At 42.6% G+C, this 18,253-nt stretch overlaps 1 protein-coding gene across 1 annotated transcript in view; it reads right to left on the reverse strand.

Annotated features, from left to right (window-relative positions):
• Window positions 1-829: 829 nt before the first annotated feature.
• The window catches only part of UBE2D1 (ubiquitin conjugating enzyme E2 D1), a 47,838-nt gene continuing 30,414 nt past the window's right edge, over window positions 830-18,253 (reverse strand). Inside the window, exons 2-7 of the mRNA XM_040362079.1 lie at window positions 16,612-16,675; window positions 16,446-16,477; window positions 10,032-10,109; window positions 8,701-8,806; window positions 5,419-5,512; window positions 830-2,059 (exon numbers count right to left, since the gene is read on the reverse strand). Coding sequence (XP_040218013.1) covers window positions 2,014-2,059; window positions 5,419-5,512; window positions 8,701-8,806; window positions 10,032-10,109; window positions 16,446-16,477; window positions 16,612-16,675 — 420 coding nt within the window. The 3' untranslated portion in view covers window positions 830-2,013. The remainder of the gene's footprint in view (window positions 2,060-5,418; window positions 5,513-8,700; window positions 8,807-10,031; window positions 10,110-16,445; window positions 16,478-16,611; window positions 16,676-18,253) is intronic.

The following is an 18,253-nucleotide window of genomic DNA, read 5'->3' on the forward strand; positions in this document are numbered from 1 at the left end:
AAATATATTTACATTTTTGGCTGTAACAGGACAATGTGCAATAATTTCAAGGGGTATGAATACCTTTTCAAGGCACTGTATCTCCATCTAGTTTTTTTTATTATTCATTCTAGTGTATTTTCCCCAAAAATTGCGTTTTAAAAAAAACGCTGCGCAAATGGCGGGTGACAAAAAAAATAAAAATTGCAATGCAACGACCACCATGTTATTGTAGACTAGTGCCTCTGCTATAAAAAAAATAAAATAATGTTTTAACTTAAAGTAATTTTCTAGCCATCGGTACCAGGAGCCAAACAGATGGGGTGGGAGCTCTGATCATGCTAAACAATCTCATTGACCCGAGCTGCATGCAATCACAGGGAGCCAAGCCCACACTGTTGCACACCAGCTGCTCTGTGTGAGCCAGAATCCGGACCCTGGACAGGGATTCAGGTTGGCATGGCTGCTTGGTGAAAGCCTGCACTGCTGCCAATTGCAGAAGGGAGCCTGGATCTGGACACCAGACAGGGCTTCAGCCTGCTGCGCTGCCTTGAAGAGATCCAGCAGGACCTCATGGGATTGGCTCCTCTTTAGCCCTTCAGAGCCTGGGTTCTGTCCACCAAGCACCAGTAGACCCCCCCCCCCCCACCAGTGCTCCCTTGTCCCCTCATCTCCCCGCTGAGCACCAGGACACCCTCCCCCATCTCCGACTGAGCAAAAACACACGCCCTCCCAAATAAAACACACACACACACACACACATGTTCCAACATTCCGCCCACACGATCCAACAGTAAATATGAAAGCATTCCTCAAAAAATAAAAAAATAAATGACCCAAAATGCACTCCTTTGAGATTGTATAAAATGCGTTTTTCTTTATTTTTATGGAAAAAGCGACAGTAAGATTTGTAAAAGATTTGTGATTTGTTTTTATACATATTGCCCATATGAAACTCAAAACTAGAAAAAAAAAAAAAAACATTGCAGAGAAGAAATAAAACAGTTTTCTTAGCAGTGCAATTCTTTCACATTGCAATGAACTGGTCAAGTATGCAAAAAAAATAAAAAATGTCTCCACTATTAGCAAGAATTACAGTGCAAAGATGATTTAAGTTTATTAATTTGAAGGGGACTTTGCAGTTTACATGGAAATTCATCATCTGCTTGGACCCCCTATATACAGCAAGACAGAAAGCTACCATAGCCAATTTAGGACGAACAGACAATACCTCCACCCTCAGCTAGTCGCAGGGCTTATCATTTAGAAGTCCAACCAGATACAATTGTGCTCACAGGGCCACTTTATGGCTGCACTCCGATACCAGATTTTACTAAAAGGAGACATCGGAAATTATAGGTCCCACTAAAGTTTTGAGGCCGCCTAAGGAGGCTTGGACTCCTTCCCCACTACTGCACAGATGGGTCCCAAGTAGAAAAGGACGTTTCCAGTAAAAAATAAAAAAGGAAAACCTCTTTATCCACATTCCGTTTAAATTTAAAGTTTGGGGCTCTTGCAGTTTTACCTTGACAATACTAAGCATACAAAATAGAAGAGGGGAAAAAAAAAAAAAGAAGAAAGAAAAAACAAACAATGAGTTTACTTTTAAAGTTAAATAAAGTCTATACAGTAAAAAAAAAAAACAATTAAATAGTGAGCCAACAGACCAAAATCTGAACACAGATTTACAAAAAAGTAAACATATATATGCAGTATTGGTCAAGTTAAAAAAAAAATTGGGCAGTCTAAGAGCTTGTAATTTTGCATTACAAATGTTGCAGTAACATGCGTCTTAAGAACAGCATCAAACATCTTGATGTACACAAACTTAATTTTATCTTCATCTTGGCTCTTTTGGAATTTTACCTTGGAGAAGTATTTAAAGGTCTAAAAATCAAAGCATATAGGGGGTTTATTGGTCACTGAACAGAAAGCTGTGCCCGGTTTCTCATAATCTTGAAAACAAAAAACAAAACAAAAAATAAACTAGAATTTACAGTACACTGGATTATACGAAATTATAGTTTCACAAGTTTACATTGCATATTTCTGAGTCCATTCTCTGGCTATTCTGTTGTACCTGTAAGAAGAAGAAAAAAAAAATCAGTTTCCATTAAAGATCATGATTATTAAAATTTGAAGGATACACATACATTGAACAATGAAGATATAGCATTAACAAAAACATTATACAAAGAGTAGGACTGTAGTACCCATCAACTGCAATCAGATTTCACCAGTAATATAACCAGATTAGTCAAATTTAGTGTGGCTGTCCCTGTTAACAGCTCAAAGGAACCTCTGGATTATATAAAATAAAAAAAAATAAAAAAAATTGGTCACACCAGCGTTTTCAAACTTTTTCTTGACTCAAGACACCCTTTAGAATGGTGCACCACCTGGGCACACTAGTATGGGGACTCATTCACACCAGGGTGGTGCTTCCTAGCGTACACGCTTTTTTGCACGTTCCCATACATCACATTTTGTAAATGAGCTGCTATATGCGAGTGAAACAAGCAGAAGGGTGCCAGCATGATTTAAAAATTTTGCAGCACCAAAACACATGGTACTACAGTAACATGCATTTTAGCAGGCGCAAACTTACGAGCATTTGCGAGATGCATTGGGGCGTCATTAAGAATCCATGGAACCCATGTGCCTCTGCAAAAAGCAACACATTTTTGTACGGTATGGGAACACGTAATTTTGCACCTGTAGCTGCTGGTAGCTCCCCAACCCCCACACATTTCTGAAAACTGTCTGCCTGCCTACATTTTCAGTCCTGCTTCAATGACCTGAGCAGGCGTGCAACATGTGAAGCCAGAACACTCGATTTGGGTGGAAATACTTTGACATCATCACTTTGCCCATTAAAGGAAAAGGGACACTGTGTGAACAGACCTGGAAGCTGAACAATGGCCCGGATTCAGAAAGAAGATACGACGGCGTATCTCCTGATACGCCGTCGTATCTCTGAGTCCGGTCGTCGTATCTATGCGACCGATTCATAGAATCAGGTTACGCATAGATCTCCCTAAGATCCGAAAGGTGTAAGTGACATACACCGTCGGATCTTAGGCTGCAATCTCACGCTGGCCGCTAGGTGGCGCTTCCGTTTGTATATGCAAGGAATATGCAAATAAGTTACGCTGATTCAGAAACGAACGAACGCCGCTTTTTTTTTACGTTGTTTGCGTTCGGCTTTTTCCGGCGTATAGTTTCCCCTGCTATATGCAGCGTATCCTACGTTAAGTATGGCCGTCGTTCCCAGGTTGAATTTTTTACGTCGTTTGCGCAAGTCGTTCGCGAATACGGATGGATGTAATTTACGTTCACGTTGAAACCAATGACATCCTAGCGACGTCATTTAGAGCAATGCACGCTGGGAAATTTTACGGACGGCGCATGCGCAGTTCGTTCGGCGCGGGGGCGCGCCTGATTTAAATTTTACACGCCCCCTAGCCGCGGAATTTGAATTCCGCCGGGGGATTTACGATACGCCGCCGCAAGTTTACAGGCAAGTGCTTTCTGAATAAAGCACTTGCCTCAAAAACTTGCGGCGGCGTAACGTAAATCAGATAGGTTACGCGGATCTAAAGATCTGAATCTACCCCAGTATGTGTAAAGAGAATGTCTGTGTGGATAGGTCCCCCAACCCAATGTTTCTCAACTCGTCCTCAAGTACCCCCAACAGGTCATGTTTTCAAGATCTCCTTCAGATAAAAACGGCTGTGGTAATTACTAAGGCAGTGAAAATGATCCAAACATCTGCGCAAAATAGAAAGCCGCAAAACATGACCTGTTGGGGGTACTTGAGGAATGGAGTTGAGAAACATTGCAAACCCACAGACACTTGCCTCCTGCTTCCATTCCACCGTGTTTACTTCCCCCAGCCTCTAAAATAGCCAATGCTTCCATGTCTGAGGAAGATGAAACCACCTCCCCTGTGACAGTGCTTGGGTCTACCAGCCAATCACTAGGTGCAAGCACGGTCACACATTGAAGTGACATTAAAACACGGCACTGGCTACAAAAGAGGAAACCGTGGTGAGAAAAAGCCTACACTGCAAGTATTGCTGGGTCGGGTGGCCTTTTTAGGAAGATGGCATCACTGTGCCCTGAATGGAAGAGATGACAGTGTCTCTTTAACCACTTAAGGACCACCTCCTGCACATATACGTCTGCAGAATGGCGCGGCTGGCCATATGCACGTACAGGTACGTCCTGTGCTAGTACCCAGCCGTGGGCCACGGGCATGCGCCAGCGACCCGGTCCGAAGCTCCAGGACAGCGGGACTCGATAGCCGCTGGAGTCCCGCGATCGGTCCCCGGAGCTGAAGAACGGGGAGAGCTGTGTGTAAACACAGCTTCCCCGTTCTTCACTGTGGCGGCGTCATCGATCGTGTGATCCCTTTTATAGGGGGACACAATCGATGCCACACCCCCCTACAGTTGTAAACACACTTAAGGTCACACATAACCCCATCAGCGCCCCCCTGTGGTCAACTCCCAAACTGCAATTGTCATTTTCACCGAAAACAATGCATTTTAAAATGCATTTTTTGCTCTGAAAATGACAATGGTCCAAAAAATGTGTCAAAATTGTCCGAAGTGTCCGCCATAATGTCGCAGTCACGGAAAAAAAAAAAAATGCAATAAAACTATCCCCTATTTTGTAAACGCTATAAATTTTGCGCAAACCAACCGATAAACGCTTCTTACGATTTTTACCAAAAATAGGTAGAAGAATACGTATCGGCCTAAACTGAGAAAAAAATGTATTTATTTATTTTTGGGGGATATTATAGCAAAAAGTAAAAAATATTGAATTTTTTTCGAAATTGTGGCTCTATTTGTGTTTATAGCGAAAAAAATGAAAACCGCAGAGGTGATCAAATACCACCAAAAGAAAGCTCCATTTGTGTGAAAAAAATAAAAATAAAAAAAAGACGCCAATTTTGTTTGGGAGCCACGTCAAACGACTGCGCAATTGTCTGTTAAAGCGACGCAGTGCCGAATCGCAAAACCTGGCCGGGTCCTTTAGCTGCATTTTGGTCCGGGTCTTAAGTGGTTAAGCAAGACAATTAACTTTCATTAATCTAGTCAAATGCTGAAAGCTAACGCATGAATGCTGTGTATTACTGACCACCATTGTAATTCACTGTAAAATGCCCACAAAAAACAAAAAACAAAAAATAAAAAAAAAACTGTATAGTGCTGCATTTTCAATTCTCTAGTCATCTGCCTGAACTTGATTGCACCCTGTTCCATGCAACCAGCCTCAAAGCAAGGAAGCAAATGTCATGACGTCAGGACCTGGATGAATTTCATAATGCACAGAGCCAAGAAATGGCAAACCCTGTAAAATTTTTGAAAAAGCATACATGTACATCTTACATGTCCCAATTTCTAGGAGGAGAAAAAAAAAATAACATACTTATCCTTGTCTGTCTTGTAGGTCTGTGCAATATCTGGTACTAAAGGATCATCTGGGTTTGGATCACAGAGTAAGGAGCATATGGACAACAAAACTGCAAATAAATAAAATCAATAAATACACACAAATGATATCCAGTGCTTGCGAATGCAGAAACCTTTAGCACCCAGGAAACCAGCACCTGGCACACAGAGGTACCCAGTCATTTAACTCTGCATCGTCCAGGAAACAAATTAGGCTGACTAAAAAGGGTTGTAAAGGTACAATTTTTTTCCCCTAAAAAGCTTCCTTTACCTTAGTGCAGTCCTCCTTCACTTGCCTCATCCATCGATTTTGCGTTTAAATGTCCTCATTTCTTCTGAGAAATCATCACTTCCGGTTCATCTGTCTGTAACTCCACTCAGTAATGGGAGGCTTTCTCCCTGGTGTGGAGTGTCGTGCTCACCCCCTCCCTTCAGGGGGGAGGGGGCGAGCAGAAAAGTCAGGGCGCTTTCTACATTGCAGATAGAGAAAGGAGCTGTGTGTTAGTGGGCGTCCTGACTCTCCTGCTCGCCCCCTCCCCCCTGAAGGGAGGGGGTGAGCACGACACTCCACACCAGGGAGAAAGCCTCCCATTACTGAGTGGAGTTACAGACAGAAGAACCGGAAGTGATGATTTCTAAGAAGAAATAAGGACATTTAAAAGCAAAAATGGAAGGATGAGGTAAGTGAAGGAGGACTGCACTAAGGTAAAGTAAGCCATTTGGGGAAAAAAAAAAAAAAGTACCTTTACAACCCCTTTAAGCCTCATTCCCTAGATGAATATGTGTTTTCTGCCCCTGACAAGGCACAAAAGAAAACAATTGTATGCCATGTGCAAAGTTCACATTACAATAATGGTATGACATGTATTTTATTTATTTTCTGCAAAGACAAAAAAATAAAAAAAATAAAAAACACACAAACAAAAACACACACCTTGACAACCAAAATTGTGGCGATAACAGGGTTTTGCGAAAACAATTATTTTCTTCATGTCCTTGCAGAGACCCAAGTTGTGTCTCCACAAATGGTGTAAACAAGCCTATGACATTATATAATCAAATCTGCACACTTTTCCTACATAAGGCCTTGTTCACACCTTACGGTAGCCTGGGAGAACTTTATGGCATAGATCTCTTGGTGGGCAATCTGTCTACAACAATAAGAGCCATGTATGTAGGGGACAATGTATATTATGCCTTTTATTAAGGGGACAATTATTTTATGTGTGCTTTTAAACCCTCTCTCCTGACTCCTGAGTTTCTTTTGACCGATTAAAAGCATTTTATCCTCCATACATCTGATTTACAAAGGTCCCTTACATGGGCGGACCACTTCATAGAGAGCAATGGATGCAACGGACATGCGGACCCAATGGGTCCAACCATGGCTCTCTACAGATTGGCAGATGTCCGACATTAAAATGTTGAGTAGATGGCAAAAAGGCATATTTTTTATAAATGGCGTTGACATTGGTGAGGTTTGTTGCATATATTTCAAGCGGTCCTCTGGATCCAGCATCAGGGAACGCCTAGACCGACAGGTGTCCGACTACATCAAGTTAACGGCCGATGTGGAAGCACTGAGAAGTGATGAACCCCTGGACTACTGAGTGGGCAGGCTTGACCTCTGGCCAGAGCTTGCACAATTTGCAATGGAACTGTTGGCTTGCCCAGTGTCCTGTCCGAAAGGACGTTTAGCGCAGAGGGGGGGGGGGGCGTGACCGATAAGCGCACTCGCCTAGCTCACAACAGTGTTGACAACCCTCACATTTATAAAAATGAATGAAGCATGGATCTGAGGAATTCACCACCAGTAGACCATGTTTCATTCAAATTCTGGTGAAGGCCTGTGGGCTAATTTTTTGGGCCTGTACTGGCCGACACTTTTTTCTGTATCCAGTGAATGCCTAATGTACCACCAGCCACAGAATACAAGGTTGTTTGGTGTCAGGTGAAAGCCTGTGAGCTAATTTTAAGGGCCTGTAATGGCCAACACTTACTTCTGTATCCGGTGAATGGCTTAATGTACCACCAGCCACAGAATACAAAGTTGTTTGCCGTCAGGTGAACGCCTGTCGGCAAATTTTTGGGGCTTGTAATGGCCGGCACTTATGTATCTGGTTTTTCACTTAATACTTCTGGTAGGTCAGTGTCCATGTTGTGGGACTATTTGTGCACAGCTAGTATGTATTTTGTGGCTAAAAATATGACCTGGAGGTTTTTAAATATTCTCCTGCCATTAAAGTCAATGGGGCCCGCCGCGAACTTGCGGTTTGCGGACATTTGCGATCGTTCGCGAACTGTCCTGTTGGATGTTCGTCCATCACTACCCAAGAGTAAAGGTCGACCGATATTTGGCCATTTTTGAGAAAGGCAGACGATTATCCAAATTAGGCTGATATTTAACACTGACCACACTGTGCCCACAAGTGTTCCTCCTCCCTTCTCCAGACTCAATTAGCAGAGCAGTACTTGAAGCTTACATGAGCAGCTGAGTATGAAACTGAATGCAGAGAGAGAGACCAGCTGTCAAAATTGAGTGTTGATGTCGGATGGGTGAGTCCCAGCAGCTATCAAACACCAGCCGATGGGATCTGGGCAGGCTGCTATGTGCATTTGGTCCCGTCCCCTGAAGCAGCCCAATCATTGGCTGGTGTTCGATAGCTGCTGGGTCCCACCCCATACATCACCTCTGAATTTTGACAGCTGGTCTCTCTCTGCGTTTAGTTACATGTCAGTTTCACACAGTTACACCATCAGCTCAGTGTAAAACCTGCCAGAGCCAACACCAGGCAGTGCCATCTGTAATGAAGACATCAAGTGTGTGGTAGAGTGACAGAAGCAAGAAGGGGGGAGTGGGAGAGGGTGAGATTATATGAAAAAAAATAAAAAGCCTAAAATATCAGCCACAGAAATCAGATTTCTAAATATTGGCATCGGCCAGAGAAAACCCCATATTGGTTGACATCTACCCAAGAGCCGATGGAAACATCGGTGGGGGTGCCAACATTACTGGATTCCAGGACAGATAAGTGTCCCAATACTAAAAGTCAGCAGCTACAGTACGAGTAGCTGCTAACTTTTTATTTTTTTGCTGGGGGGGGGGGGGGGGCAGGGCGATGTTTGGAACGCTGCTTTTATTATGATCTGCAGACTTATGATATTCAAATGAGAAAAAACAAAAAAAAAAAAACAAACACACACACGCACACACACACACACACACACACACACACACACACACAGCTTGATCACTTACCTTTTGAAACAGTCAAAGCTGGGGACCATTGTGATCGCAGAATGTCAAGACAAATACTTCCGTTGCTGTTTATGTTTGGATGGTATATTTTTGTCGTAAACGCAACCTACAAAATAAAAAATTATATATAAGCAACCAACAATGCAATAAAAAAAACTTGTAAAATTCACACACACGCGTAAAAAGGTCATAAACAATGTTTCAGGCTGCGGTTGATGTTAGAATGTTACACCACCTAACAGAGGTTTTATACAGTATATTTCTGGGACTCTGGTGGTGAGATTGCCATGCCCAAGTGTCCCAGCTAAGAGACCTCTTGTGGCCATTCAAAGAAGGTTCACTGCCCTGCTGAATTCTGGATGGAAATAATGGACAATCCAGCAAAAACCCAAACGAGGAGCACAAACAGATCCAAGAACTACTATGGCTAAGAGGCCTGTCTACCTGCTTTAGTTGCCAAGTGATTTAGAAGCCAAATGGTGACTAAATCCAGACTATCCAAATCAGGGCTCTCCAAAATGTTGAAACAAAAAAAGGGCCAGAACCACACACCATCGCAGGTGCCAGTGGGAGGGATAGTGTCCCGAGGGCCAGATAAAGGCAAAGGGCCACATTCAGTCCACGGGCTGCAGTGTGGAGACCCCTGATCTATATGATCACTTTACAGTGAAGCTGGCCCTTAATTTGATGCAGCAGAGCAGAAAGTGTTATGCCAGCCATAAATAGTCTGATGTATGCAAGCAGTGGGGCCAAAGTTTGCATTACATGCACTATGTGTATAGAGATTAAGGACCCTTTCACACTGCCGGACCATTCAGGTCCGCCTGCCAGTTTTTTTGGCGGACCTGAACGGCCGCTCCATGCTTCTCTATGGAGCGTCAGATGTCTGCTGTCAGGTAACATGTCAGCTGACATCCGATCCGCCAAGATCAGACAGATGGTGATACGCCGCCATCCATCCATGGTGGATGAGATCTGATGAAAAAACGGACATGTCAGTTTTCGTCCAATCTCTCCATAGGAGACAGCTGCGCTCGACAATCCCCTCCCCACTCAGTGAGCAGAGAGGGACCTGTCACCCGCCGGCTCAGCGGAGATCAACGAAGAGATCTCCCGCTGAGCTGGTGGACCGCTGCAAGCAGATTTAACAGTTACTTAGAAAGGGCTTCCAATACATCCCCCAGTGGTACAGAAAGGGGCTCTATGATATACCTATGCTTATCCATTCTCTGGGAATGTCATCTTTGTATACATTATTACAAAGACAAAATCTAAATCTTTATTTACGCGACTTTAATATGACAGACATTGGTGCCCACAGAACTTCTCACCTTCGGCGGTTTGAATGGATAATCTGTTGGAAACTGGATTGTGAGAAAGAAGACTCCACCTTGATATGGACTGTCAGGCTGCAGAAAACAATAAATAAATAAAAAAATAAAAAAACACGTTTTTTCTTATCGGAGTCTGGAAATGAATTTCATGCTACATCTACAATGGCATTTAATCTTAATATCTAAGCATATTAACAAAACAATCTGTTCAATTTCCAATGGAGCATAGGAGATAAGGGGAATTGTAACAATATAACACCAATAAATAAGAGGTTCTAATCTTCACTACAAAATGGCTTTAATCCCTGTTCTGTTTACCCATTTGTGATACACAAGTTGCAGGTTCCTAAAAATCACATTACAGTATTAATACTAAAGCTTATATTAATTCTCTGCAGTGTCACACCATCCATGCAAGTACTGCAGTGTCATTCATACTGATGCACATGCCTTGCAGCATACCACCATACAAGGTGACTCAACACGTCAAAAACTAAGTCAAGAGGTGTTGGCTGTGCTGGAGTGCTTTAGCAGCCCATTGAAAATTAAATAGGCTGCCATCTTTGTTCCTTTTAACATTGTTTGGTCTTTGTCCTGATGTTCTGTTGCTGTAGACAAAAAAAATGAGCAGGCAGAGGGGACTATATATTCACTAATAAATTAGATGTGCACAGCTTAAGCATGTTTGAAGCCGCTAAAATACAACCACAGTGTTAAAAAAGCAAATCGTATTTTACGACACTAACGTAATTATGCTTTAAAAAAATAAATGTAATTTGCCCTTTAAGTTTCATTTGATGGTCATGTGACTGCAGTCTTATTTAGGTCCGCCTTGCTTCCAACAGGTGACATGTCTTATGTGGGCGGGCTGTGTGTTGCATCACAGTGGGAAAGCACATTCCCAGTCAGTGTGAGGGATAGGATAGTTTTGTGGCCACGAGCCCCATCCCCCTTCTCCCCCACGGTTGTCAATCAACATTGCCTTTTTACCATTTTCCTCGAGGGCAACTGCTAGTTAAAGTGGCTTTAAACCCATTACAACCACTTTAACCTACAGGTAAGCCTAGATTAAGGCTTACCTGTAGGTGCTCGAAATATCTCCTAAAATCTCCATGGTTTAGGAGATATTTACTATAATCACGGGTGCGGCCGTCTACGGCGCATGCGCCATAGATAAGCGGCGCAGGCACACTGTTATGTGCAGTTCCTCATTGAGGCCGTGCCTGTGTCTTAACGTTCTTGTTCCACCATCTGAGAAGTTCCACAACCGACTGCGCAGACTCCGGGCATGCGCAGTAACAGGCTACGGAAAAAGCTGAACGCAACAGCCGATCGTCAGCTGTTAAGAGGAACAAATACCATAGCTGAAACCAGCTCGGCAGATCACCGTCACGCGTAAGAGTGACGTCATCCCGGCTCCAACCAAACAGAGCACCGGAGCCACGATACGTGGAAATAACCCCCGGGCAAGATGTCGGCTGCCTGGGCGTTGGAAGAGGACGGCTGTGGGGGCTTCGATCAGAGGTGAGCATTACATCATGAGCTAGTATGCCATGCATACTAGCTTATTATGCATTTGTCTTGCAGGTGTCTTGTTTTTTTCCTGGGTTTACTTCTTCTTTAAAGTAGATATCAGTAATAATTGTAAAGGTTGCTTGCCTCAGCTGGAGTGATGGGTGCAAGGTTAGTGTGCACTGAATGGGTCAGGCTGAAGTGTCATTTTTTCAGCTACACCCTTTTCTGTCCATCAATATAAGCAGGGCTGGATGCCACAAAACGTATACAGGTACGCCGTGTGCAGCAACAGCATCCTGTAAATTCTACAAGCAGTCCCCAGGTGCAAACTGACCATACCAGCTTGAATCTGCTCCTGTGCTTGGCATAGTCAGTTTAGAAAAGGGGTGACTTACACACAAGTTGCAGCGCATGCATAGCTTTAGAACTCATTAACCCTTTAGGACAGTGGTTCTCAACTCCTGTCCTCAAGACCCACTAACAAACCAGGTTTGCAAGATAACTGAAATATATCACAGGTGATATAATTTGCTCCTAGTATTCTAGTCTGCATCTCCCCAAGGTAATACTTCAAATCTGGCCTGTTAGTGGGTCCTGAGAACAGGAGTTGGGAACCACTGCTTTAGGAGCATCTCACCAAAAATAAATGTTTTTTGGTTGCAAAGGATGCCTAAAATCTTACTTTGTGCACTTCTGGGGAAAAATAAAATAAATGATCAGGAAATAAAATTTCTGGGGGTGTCCCGTACACCAACTGTCTACATAAAGCCCCCAGGTTTCCATATTGCATTGAATTGTACAGAAAATTACAGAGCTGCAAATTAAAAAAGGGAAATTAAAATTTTAATAACAATTACAATATGGCTTGAGTCACAAATAAAATGTGAGTGAGTGAAATGCCCAGGTGCTCACCCACAAAGATTCATATAAATCCAAAACTGGTTTAGAGGCACTCACAGTTCTTGCAGAGAGGGAAGCTCAAAAACAGCAGTGTTTTAATATTGTCCGACAATAAACAAACACATACTACCATTTTTAATCTTCTTCCTCTGAAAGACCTGCCAGTGCCTCTAAACCAGTTTTGTAATTTAAGTTTTTTTTTGCTTCTCCCCCCCCCCCCATAAAAGTGTGGTTAGTCTTAAGTGGTTGTAAGGCTACATTCACACTGAAAGCGCTTGGCGTAGTTTTAGCGTCACTTTTAACCCCCGCTAGCGGCCAAAGAAAAGGTAAAAAGCGCCCATGTTGCGCCGCTGCCCATTCATTTCAATGGTGTTGAAATGCATGGTGTTTTTGGAGCCCGAAAGATGCTGCTTGTAGGACTTTTCGTGAACGTCCCTGCAAGCACACCACCAGTGTGAAAAGTCACACCGAAATTAATGGAGAGGCCATTTCAAGTGCAAAAGCACCTGAAAACCACCTCAGTGTGAAAGCAGCCTAAAGGATCAAGTTTTTTCCACCTTCATGCATTCAATGAATCAAGGTTAAAAAAAAAAAAAAAAAAAAAAAAAAAAACCACACACACACACACACACACACACACACACACACACACACACACACACACACACACACACACACACACACCACGATCCAACGATATGCATGAGGGCCTCAGCTCCTCTCCTCATGGGCTGGAGACAGAAGTGGTAGGCATTGGCTCCCACTATAGTCAGCAGTTCAGGAGTGAGCCTGCTCAGGTGCCCTCACAGCAAACGGTTTGCTATAGGGGCCCAGAGGGGACCCGAGTAGAGGAAGATGAGGGCTGCTCTGTGCAAAACCACTACATAGAGCAGGTAAGTATAACATGTTTGTTATTTAAAACAAGAAAACAAACCTTTACTGTCACTTTAAATGTTAGCCCAAAAGTTAAAGATACATATATTTAGTTAATCAAACTCTAGTAGGGAGCGCATTTATTTTATTTTTAATGTAGGAAGGACGAGATCATGATTCTGAATATTTCAAAAACAAAGAGCATTGTCTACATTTTCTAGTAATTTTTTTTCACAGCATATCCTTTCCTAGAGAGACTAATTCAGGCTAAAGGCGGCCATGCATAATGGGGCTTTGTTTTAACAACTAGAGGCAAGTGATTGAGAAGTTGTTCATACAAGTCGATACAGGCTGTAATTTTCCCCAACTTTCTACATGCTCCAATTTTAAATGTCTTTCCTCATGTTTCTACCCGTGGGACCTACAATAACCACTTCAGCCCCGGAAGATTTGGCTGCCCAATGTCCAGGCCATTTTTTGGCGATTCGGCACTGCGTCACTTTAACTGAAAATTGCGCGATCGTATGACGTTGCACCCAAACAAAATTGACATCCTTCCCCTCCCACAAATATAGCTTTCTTTTGATGGCATTTAATTACCTCTGCGGTTTTTATTTTTTGCGCTATAAACAAAAAAAGCGTACATTTTGAAAAAAACAAAAAACAAACAAACACCACACACAATATTTTTTACTTTTTGCTATACTAAATATCCTTTTTTCAACCTCTTGAGGACCGCCGCACGACGATGTACGTCAACAAAAATGGCACAGCGGCGTACAGGTATGTCCCCTTTAAGATCCCAGCCGTGGGTCGCGAGAGCGCCGCCACGCTCGTGACCTGGTCCTCTTCTCGTGACCGTCCCCGCAGGAACAGTGGACCCGATCGCCGCCGGTGTCCCGCGATCAGGTCACAGAGAGGAAGAATGGGGAGAGGCAAGTGTAAACAAACCTCTCCCCATGCTTCCTAGTGAGCCTGTCAGTGATCGTCTGTTCCCTGTCATTGGGAACGACAATCAGTGACGTCACACGCCCAGCCACGCCCCCCCACAGTAAGAGTCACACATTAGGGCACACTAAACACCTACAGCGCCCACTCCTGGTTAACCCCTTTACTGCCAGTGTAATTTTTACAGTAACCAGCATGTCAAAAGTGTCTGATGTGTCCTCCATAATGTCGAAGTCACGGGATGCGACGATACATAGGGATTGGAGCACCAGGTACAGAGTCTGAAGTTTTAAAACCAGTTTGGCGCTTGTGGATGTTTTATTCGACTTGACTACCTAAATGTGAGTTTGTTTTTTATTAAATGTATTCATTATATGGAGTCAGGCTATGGTCTCTTTTTGGCTCTTCTTAATGCTCCCATGATACATTGAGCCTTGCCATTTGGACGTATGAGGATCAGATTACACTTCTACCTGTATAGCTGACACTCTGAGGGGGATACGAGTTCGGCACTCGTGGATTTATGCCCGCTGTCCTTTCATTCATGCAAGTGCATTTTTTTAAATCTTTACCTGTTCAAGGTAACCTCACAGTGTCACGCTATATGCATTGAATATATCTTCTCTTTTCCATGACACACATTGGCCGCTGAGAGCCGTCTTAGGAGTCAGGAGGAGGTGTTTTATCAGCCCAGACATCCAGCTGCGATCAGGATCTCGGTTAGCTGTTGATCCTTATTTATGGACAGGACTTTATCACATGTGAGATTTGATAGTTTTGCACATTTTTTTTTTTATGCCATTTTTGGTGTTTGTATATATATAGTAGCCATTTTACTTTGTATTTTCACTGTTAAATCTTTACAGAATTATAGGCGTTTTTTCACTTTCATCTGTATGGTTTATTGTAGTATCATCAGATACCTCAACAAAAGAAAAAAAATGTTTTATCTCACTGTTTAAGTACCCTCGATCCCTTTACTTCGCATTCCCTTTTCACTTCCACCTTCCCATTCCCTCCCCCATAGCGCAGCTACCATACTTCAGAACATTATCACTTTTTCTTGTTAGAAACAGATCCACAGGTGGTGCTCCCCCCCCCTCCCCAGTTTATCAGACAGCGCCAGAGTTCTATCTCTGATCGCCGCCATTACTAGAAAAAAGAAAATTAATAAAAATACATTAAAACAATCCCCCATTTGGTAAAAGCTATAAATTTTGAGCAAACCAAACACTTATTGCGTATTATTTTTGGTATAAAAAAAAAAAAAAAAAAAAAAATCGCATCGGCCTAAACTTATATTTTTGGGGGGATATTTATTATAGTAAAATATATATTTTTTTTTTTCAAAATTGTCACTCTTTTTTTGTTTATAGCTCCAAAATAAAAACCGCAGAGGTGATCAAATACCACCAAAAGAAAGCTCTATTTGTGAAAAAAAAAAAAAAGACGCCAATCTTGTTTGGGAGCCACGTCGCACGACCGCGCAATTGTCAGTTAAAGCAACGCAGTGCCGAATCGCAAAAAGTGGCCTGGTCTTTAAGCTGCATAATGGTCTGGTGCTTAAGTGGTTAAAGTGAATTTCTCAGTTTAGGCCGATATGTATTCTACATTTTTTAACAAAAATATTGCAATAAGCGTATATTGATTGGTTTGCGCAAAAGTTATAGCATCTACAAAAATAGGGGATAGAGTTATAGCATTTTTATATTATTTTTTTTACTAGTAATGGCAGCAAGATCAGCTCTATAAAAATGCAGATTACTTTAAAAATTTCACTGGCAGGGAAGGAGTTAACACTAGGGGGCGATCAAGGGATCAATTGTGTTCCCTACAGTGTTTTAACTGAACAGGGGACGGGACTGACTAGAGGAAAGTACAGATCGTGGTTCCTAGCTATTAGGAACTCACGATCTGCATTTCCTCAGCACACAGAGCAGGGATGTGTGTTTACACACACACACACACACACGTCCCTGTTCTGCCTCTCGTGCCCAGAGATCGTTCACGGAGAGCAGTCATCGCGACCGCCAGTCACGAGCATCGGCACTCCCACGCCTGCCAACACCACTTAAAGCGGCCGACATACAGCTACGATGGTTCACCGCATACGGTTAACAATTGTCATCTGTCCTCAGGACTAAAGCATTACATACATAAAACCCCCATACTTACAGGTCCCATTATTGTGGCCTGCCAGTGAAACACTGCGGAGAGAAAAAAAACATATATAAGTAAGTTCCGAAACAAGTCAGGCACCCTTTTTTTTTTTTCATAATTAGAGATAGATATCTATACACACACACACACACACACACACACACACACACAGTAAACTTACTATCATCTCCTACTGGTCCTGCTGAGCACTGCGCTGGAGGATCCCGCTGCAAGTCTGCCAGCTCCTTTAAAAAAAAACAAAAAAAAGGGACTTTTAATACAAGTATTCGGGAAAAAATATTACTATGAAAAAAAAAAAAAACATAACAGGTTAGCAGCAAAGACATTCTGTGCATTTAAACGGTAGTTAATGAGAGCTTATTCAGTCAGCCAATTTCTTCTAAAATTACCCTGCAAATGATAGAAAAAAAAAATCTTTCCTGTAGCTCTAGGATCTTTAAGGGCAACAGCACTTGTGGAAAAATTTGCAACATACACACATACATATATATATTTTTTTTTTTTTTTACACACACAATTTATATAGCGCCAACAGTTTAAGCAGTGCAATGTAGGAGGTGGGACAGCACAATTACAGTACAGTTCAATACAGAAGGGCCCTGCTCTTAGAGCTTCTAAAAGGACGGCACAAAAGTGGTACAAAAAGGTAATAGCTGCAGAGAATGATTTGATGGGGGTGGCTCTGGACAGTTGTTAGGTGGGTGTGGGATAAGCTTCCCTGAATAAATGAGTTTTCAGGGATCTCCCAAAAGGTGAAGAGGTTAGGGGCTGATCGGACATACCGGGGGAAGGGAGTTCCAGAGGATGGAAGAGGCTCTGAAGAAGTCCTGAAGGCAAGCATGGGAGGAGATAAACAAACATGGGAGCTGGAGGAGCAGGAGGTCCTGGGGAGGAGCAGGAGGGGACAATTTTGGCGATATCTGCAGATGAGGTTGGTGATGTTGTGGATGGCCTATGCGGTGGTTAGCATTTTGAATTTTATACAAAGAGGTAGGGGAAGCCAGTGAAGGGATTGGCAGAGAGGAGCACCTAAATCAATCTATATATCTCTCTCCATCTATATTCCAATTGCTACACAAGTCATACCAACATTGAATGCCATAAAACCAGCTTTGTGCTTTTCTGTAAAACGCAATAGGACAATCTGTAGGCGTTCTGAACACGGATGTTTTACAGAACACCCACCACAAAAAGTAATTTGCTTGTGTTTTTAGTTTACTGATAAGATACAAGTCAGAAATTGGGCATACCCTGCAACAAAAATTAGATTTTTGACAACGCTCCCAAAGAAATCGTGTCTAAAAAAGGGACGCAGACCCTGTTACTTTCTTCATTAGAACCCTGCAAGTTGAGCAGATGATTAAGCATTTTAAAATCACTCCCATACAGATTCAATGAGCACATGGACACAAACAGCTATATCATGAGAACAGAAAAGGTAGGAATCTGTAACAAAGTTTGTTAAAATCCCTGCAATTTACATAGATTTCCGAGAGGAGAATGTTTATTCCCCTGAATAAAATTGGAGCTACTTTTTAAAAACACACTTTGTATACAAATCCTTGATTTAACCTACAGAGCCACTAGGGAGAGGCACTGAGGGGTGATGCGAGGGGCATGATAGAGCAACTAGAAGAATAGAGTGCGAGTTCCGATAATACCCACCTAGGGAGACAACCGTTTGCTGACCTCTTAGGTATGTGTGCTCTTTGCAATGTCAAGCATCTTATTTCTTTCCAGGTTTACGTTAAAGTAATCATTATCATATTTACTACTGTGTGTCCTCCTGACCCACACGCTCC

This window comes from Rana temporaria, chromosome 8, assembly GCF_905171775.1.
Source record: "Rana temporaria chromosome 8, aRanTem1.1, whole genome shotgun sequence".
Classification (NCBI taxonomy): domain Eukaryota; kingdom Metazoa; phylum Chordata; class Amphibia; order Anura; family Ranidae; genus Rana; species Rana temporaria.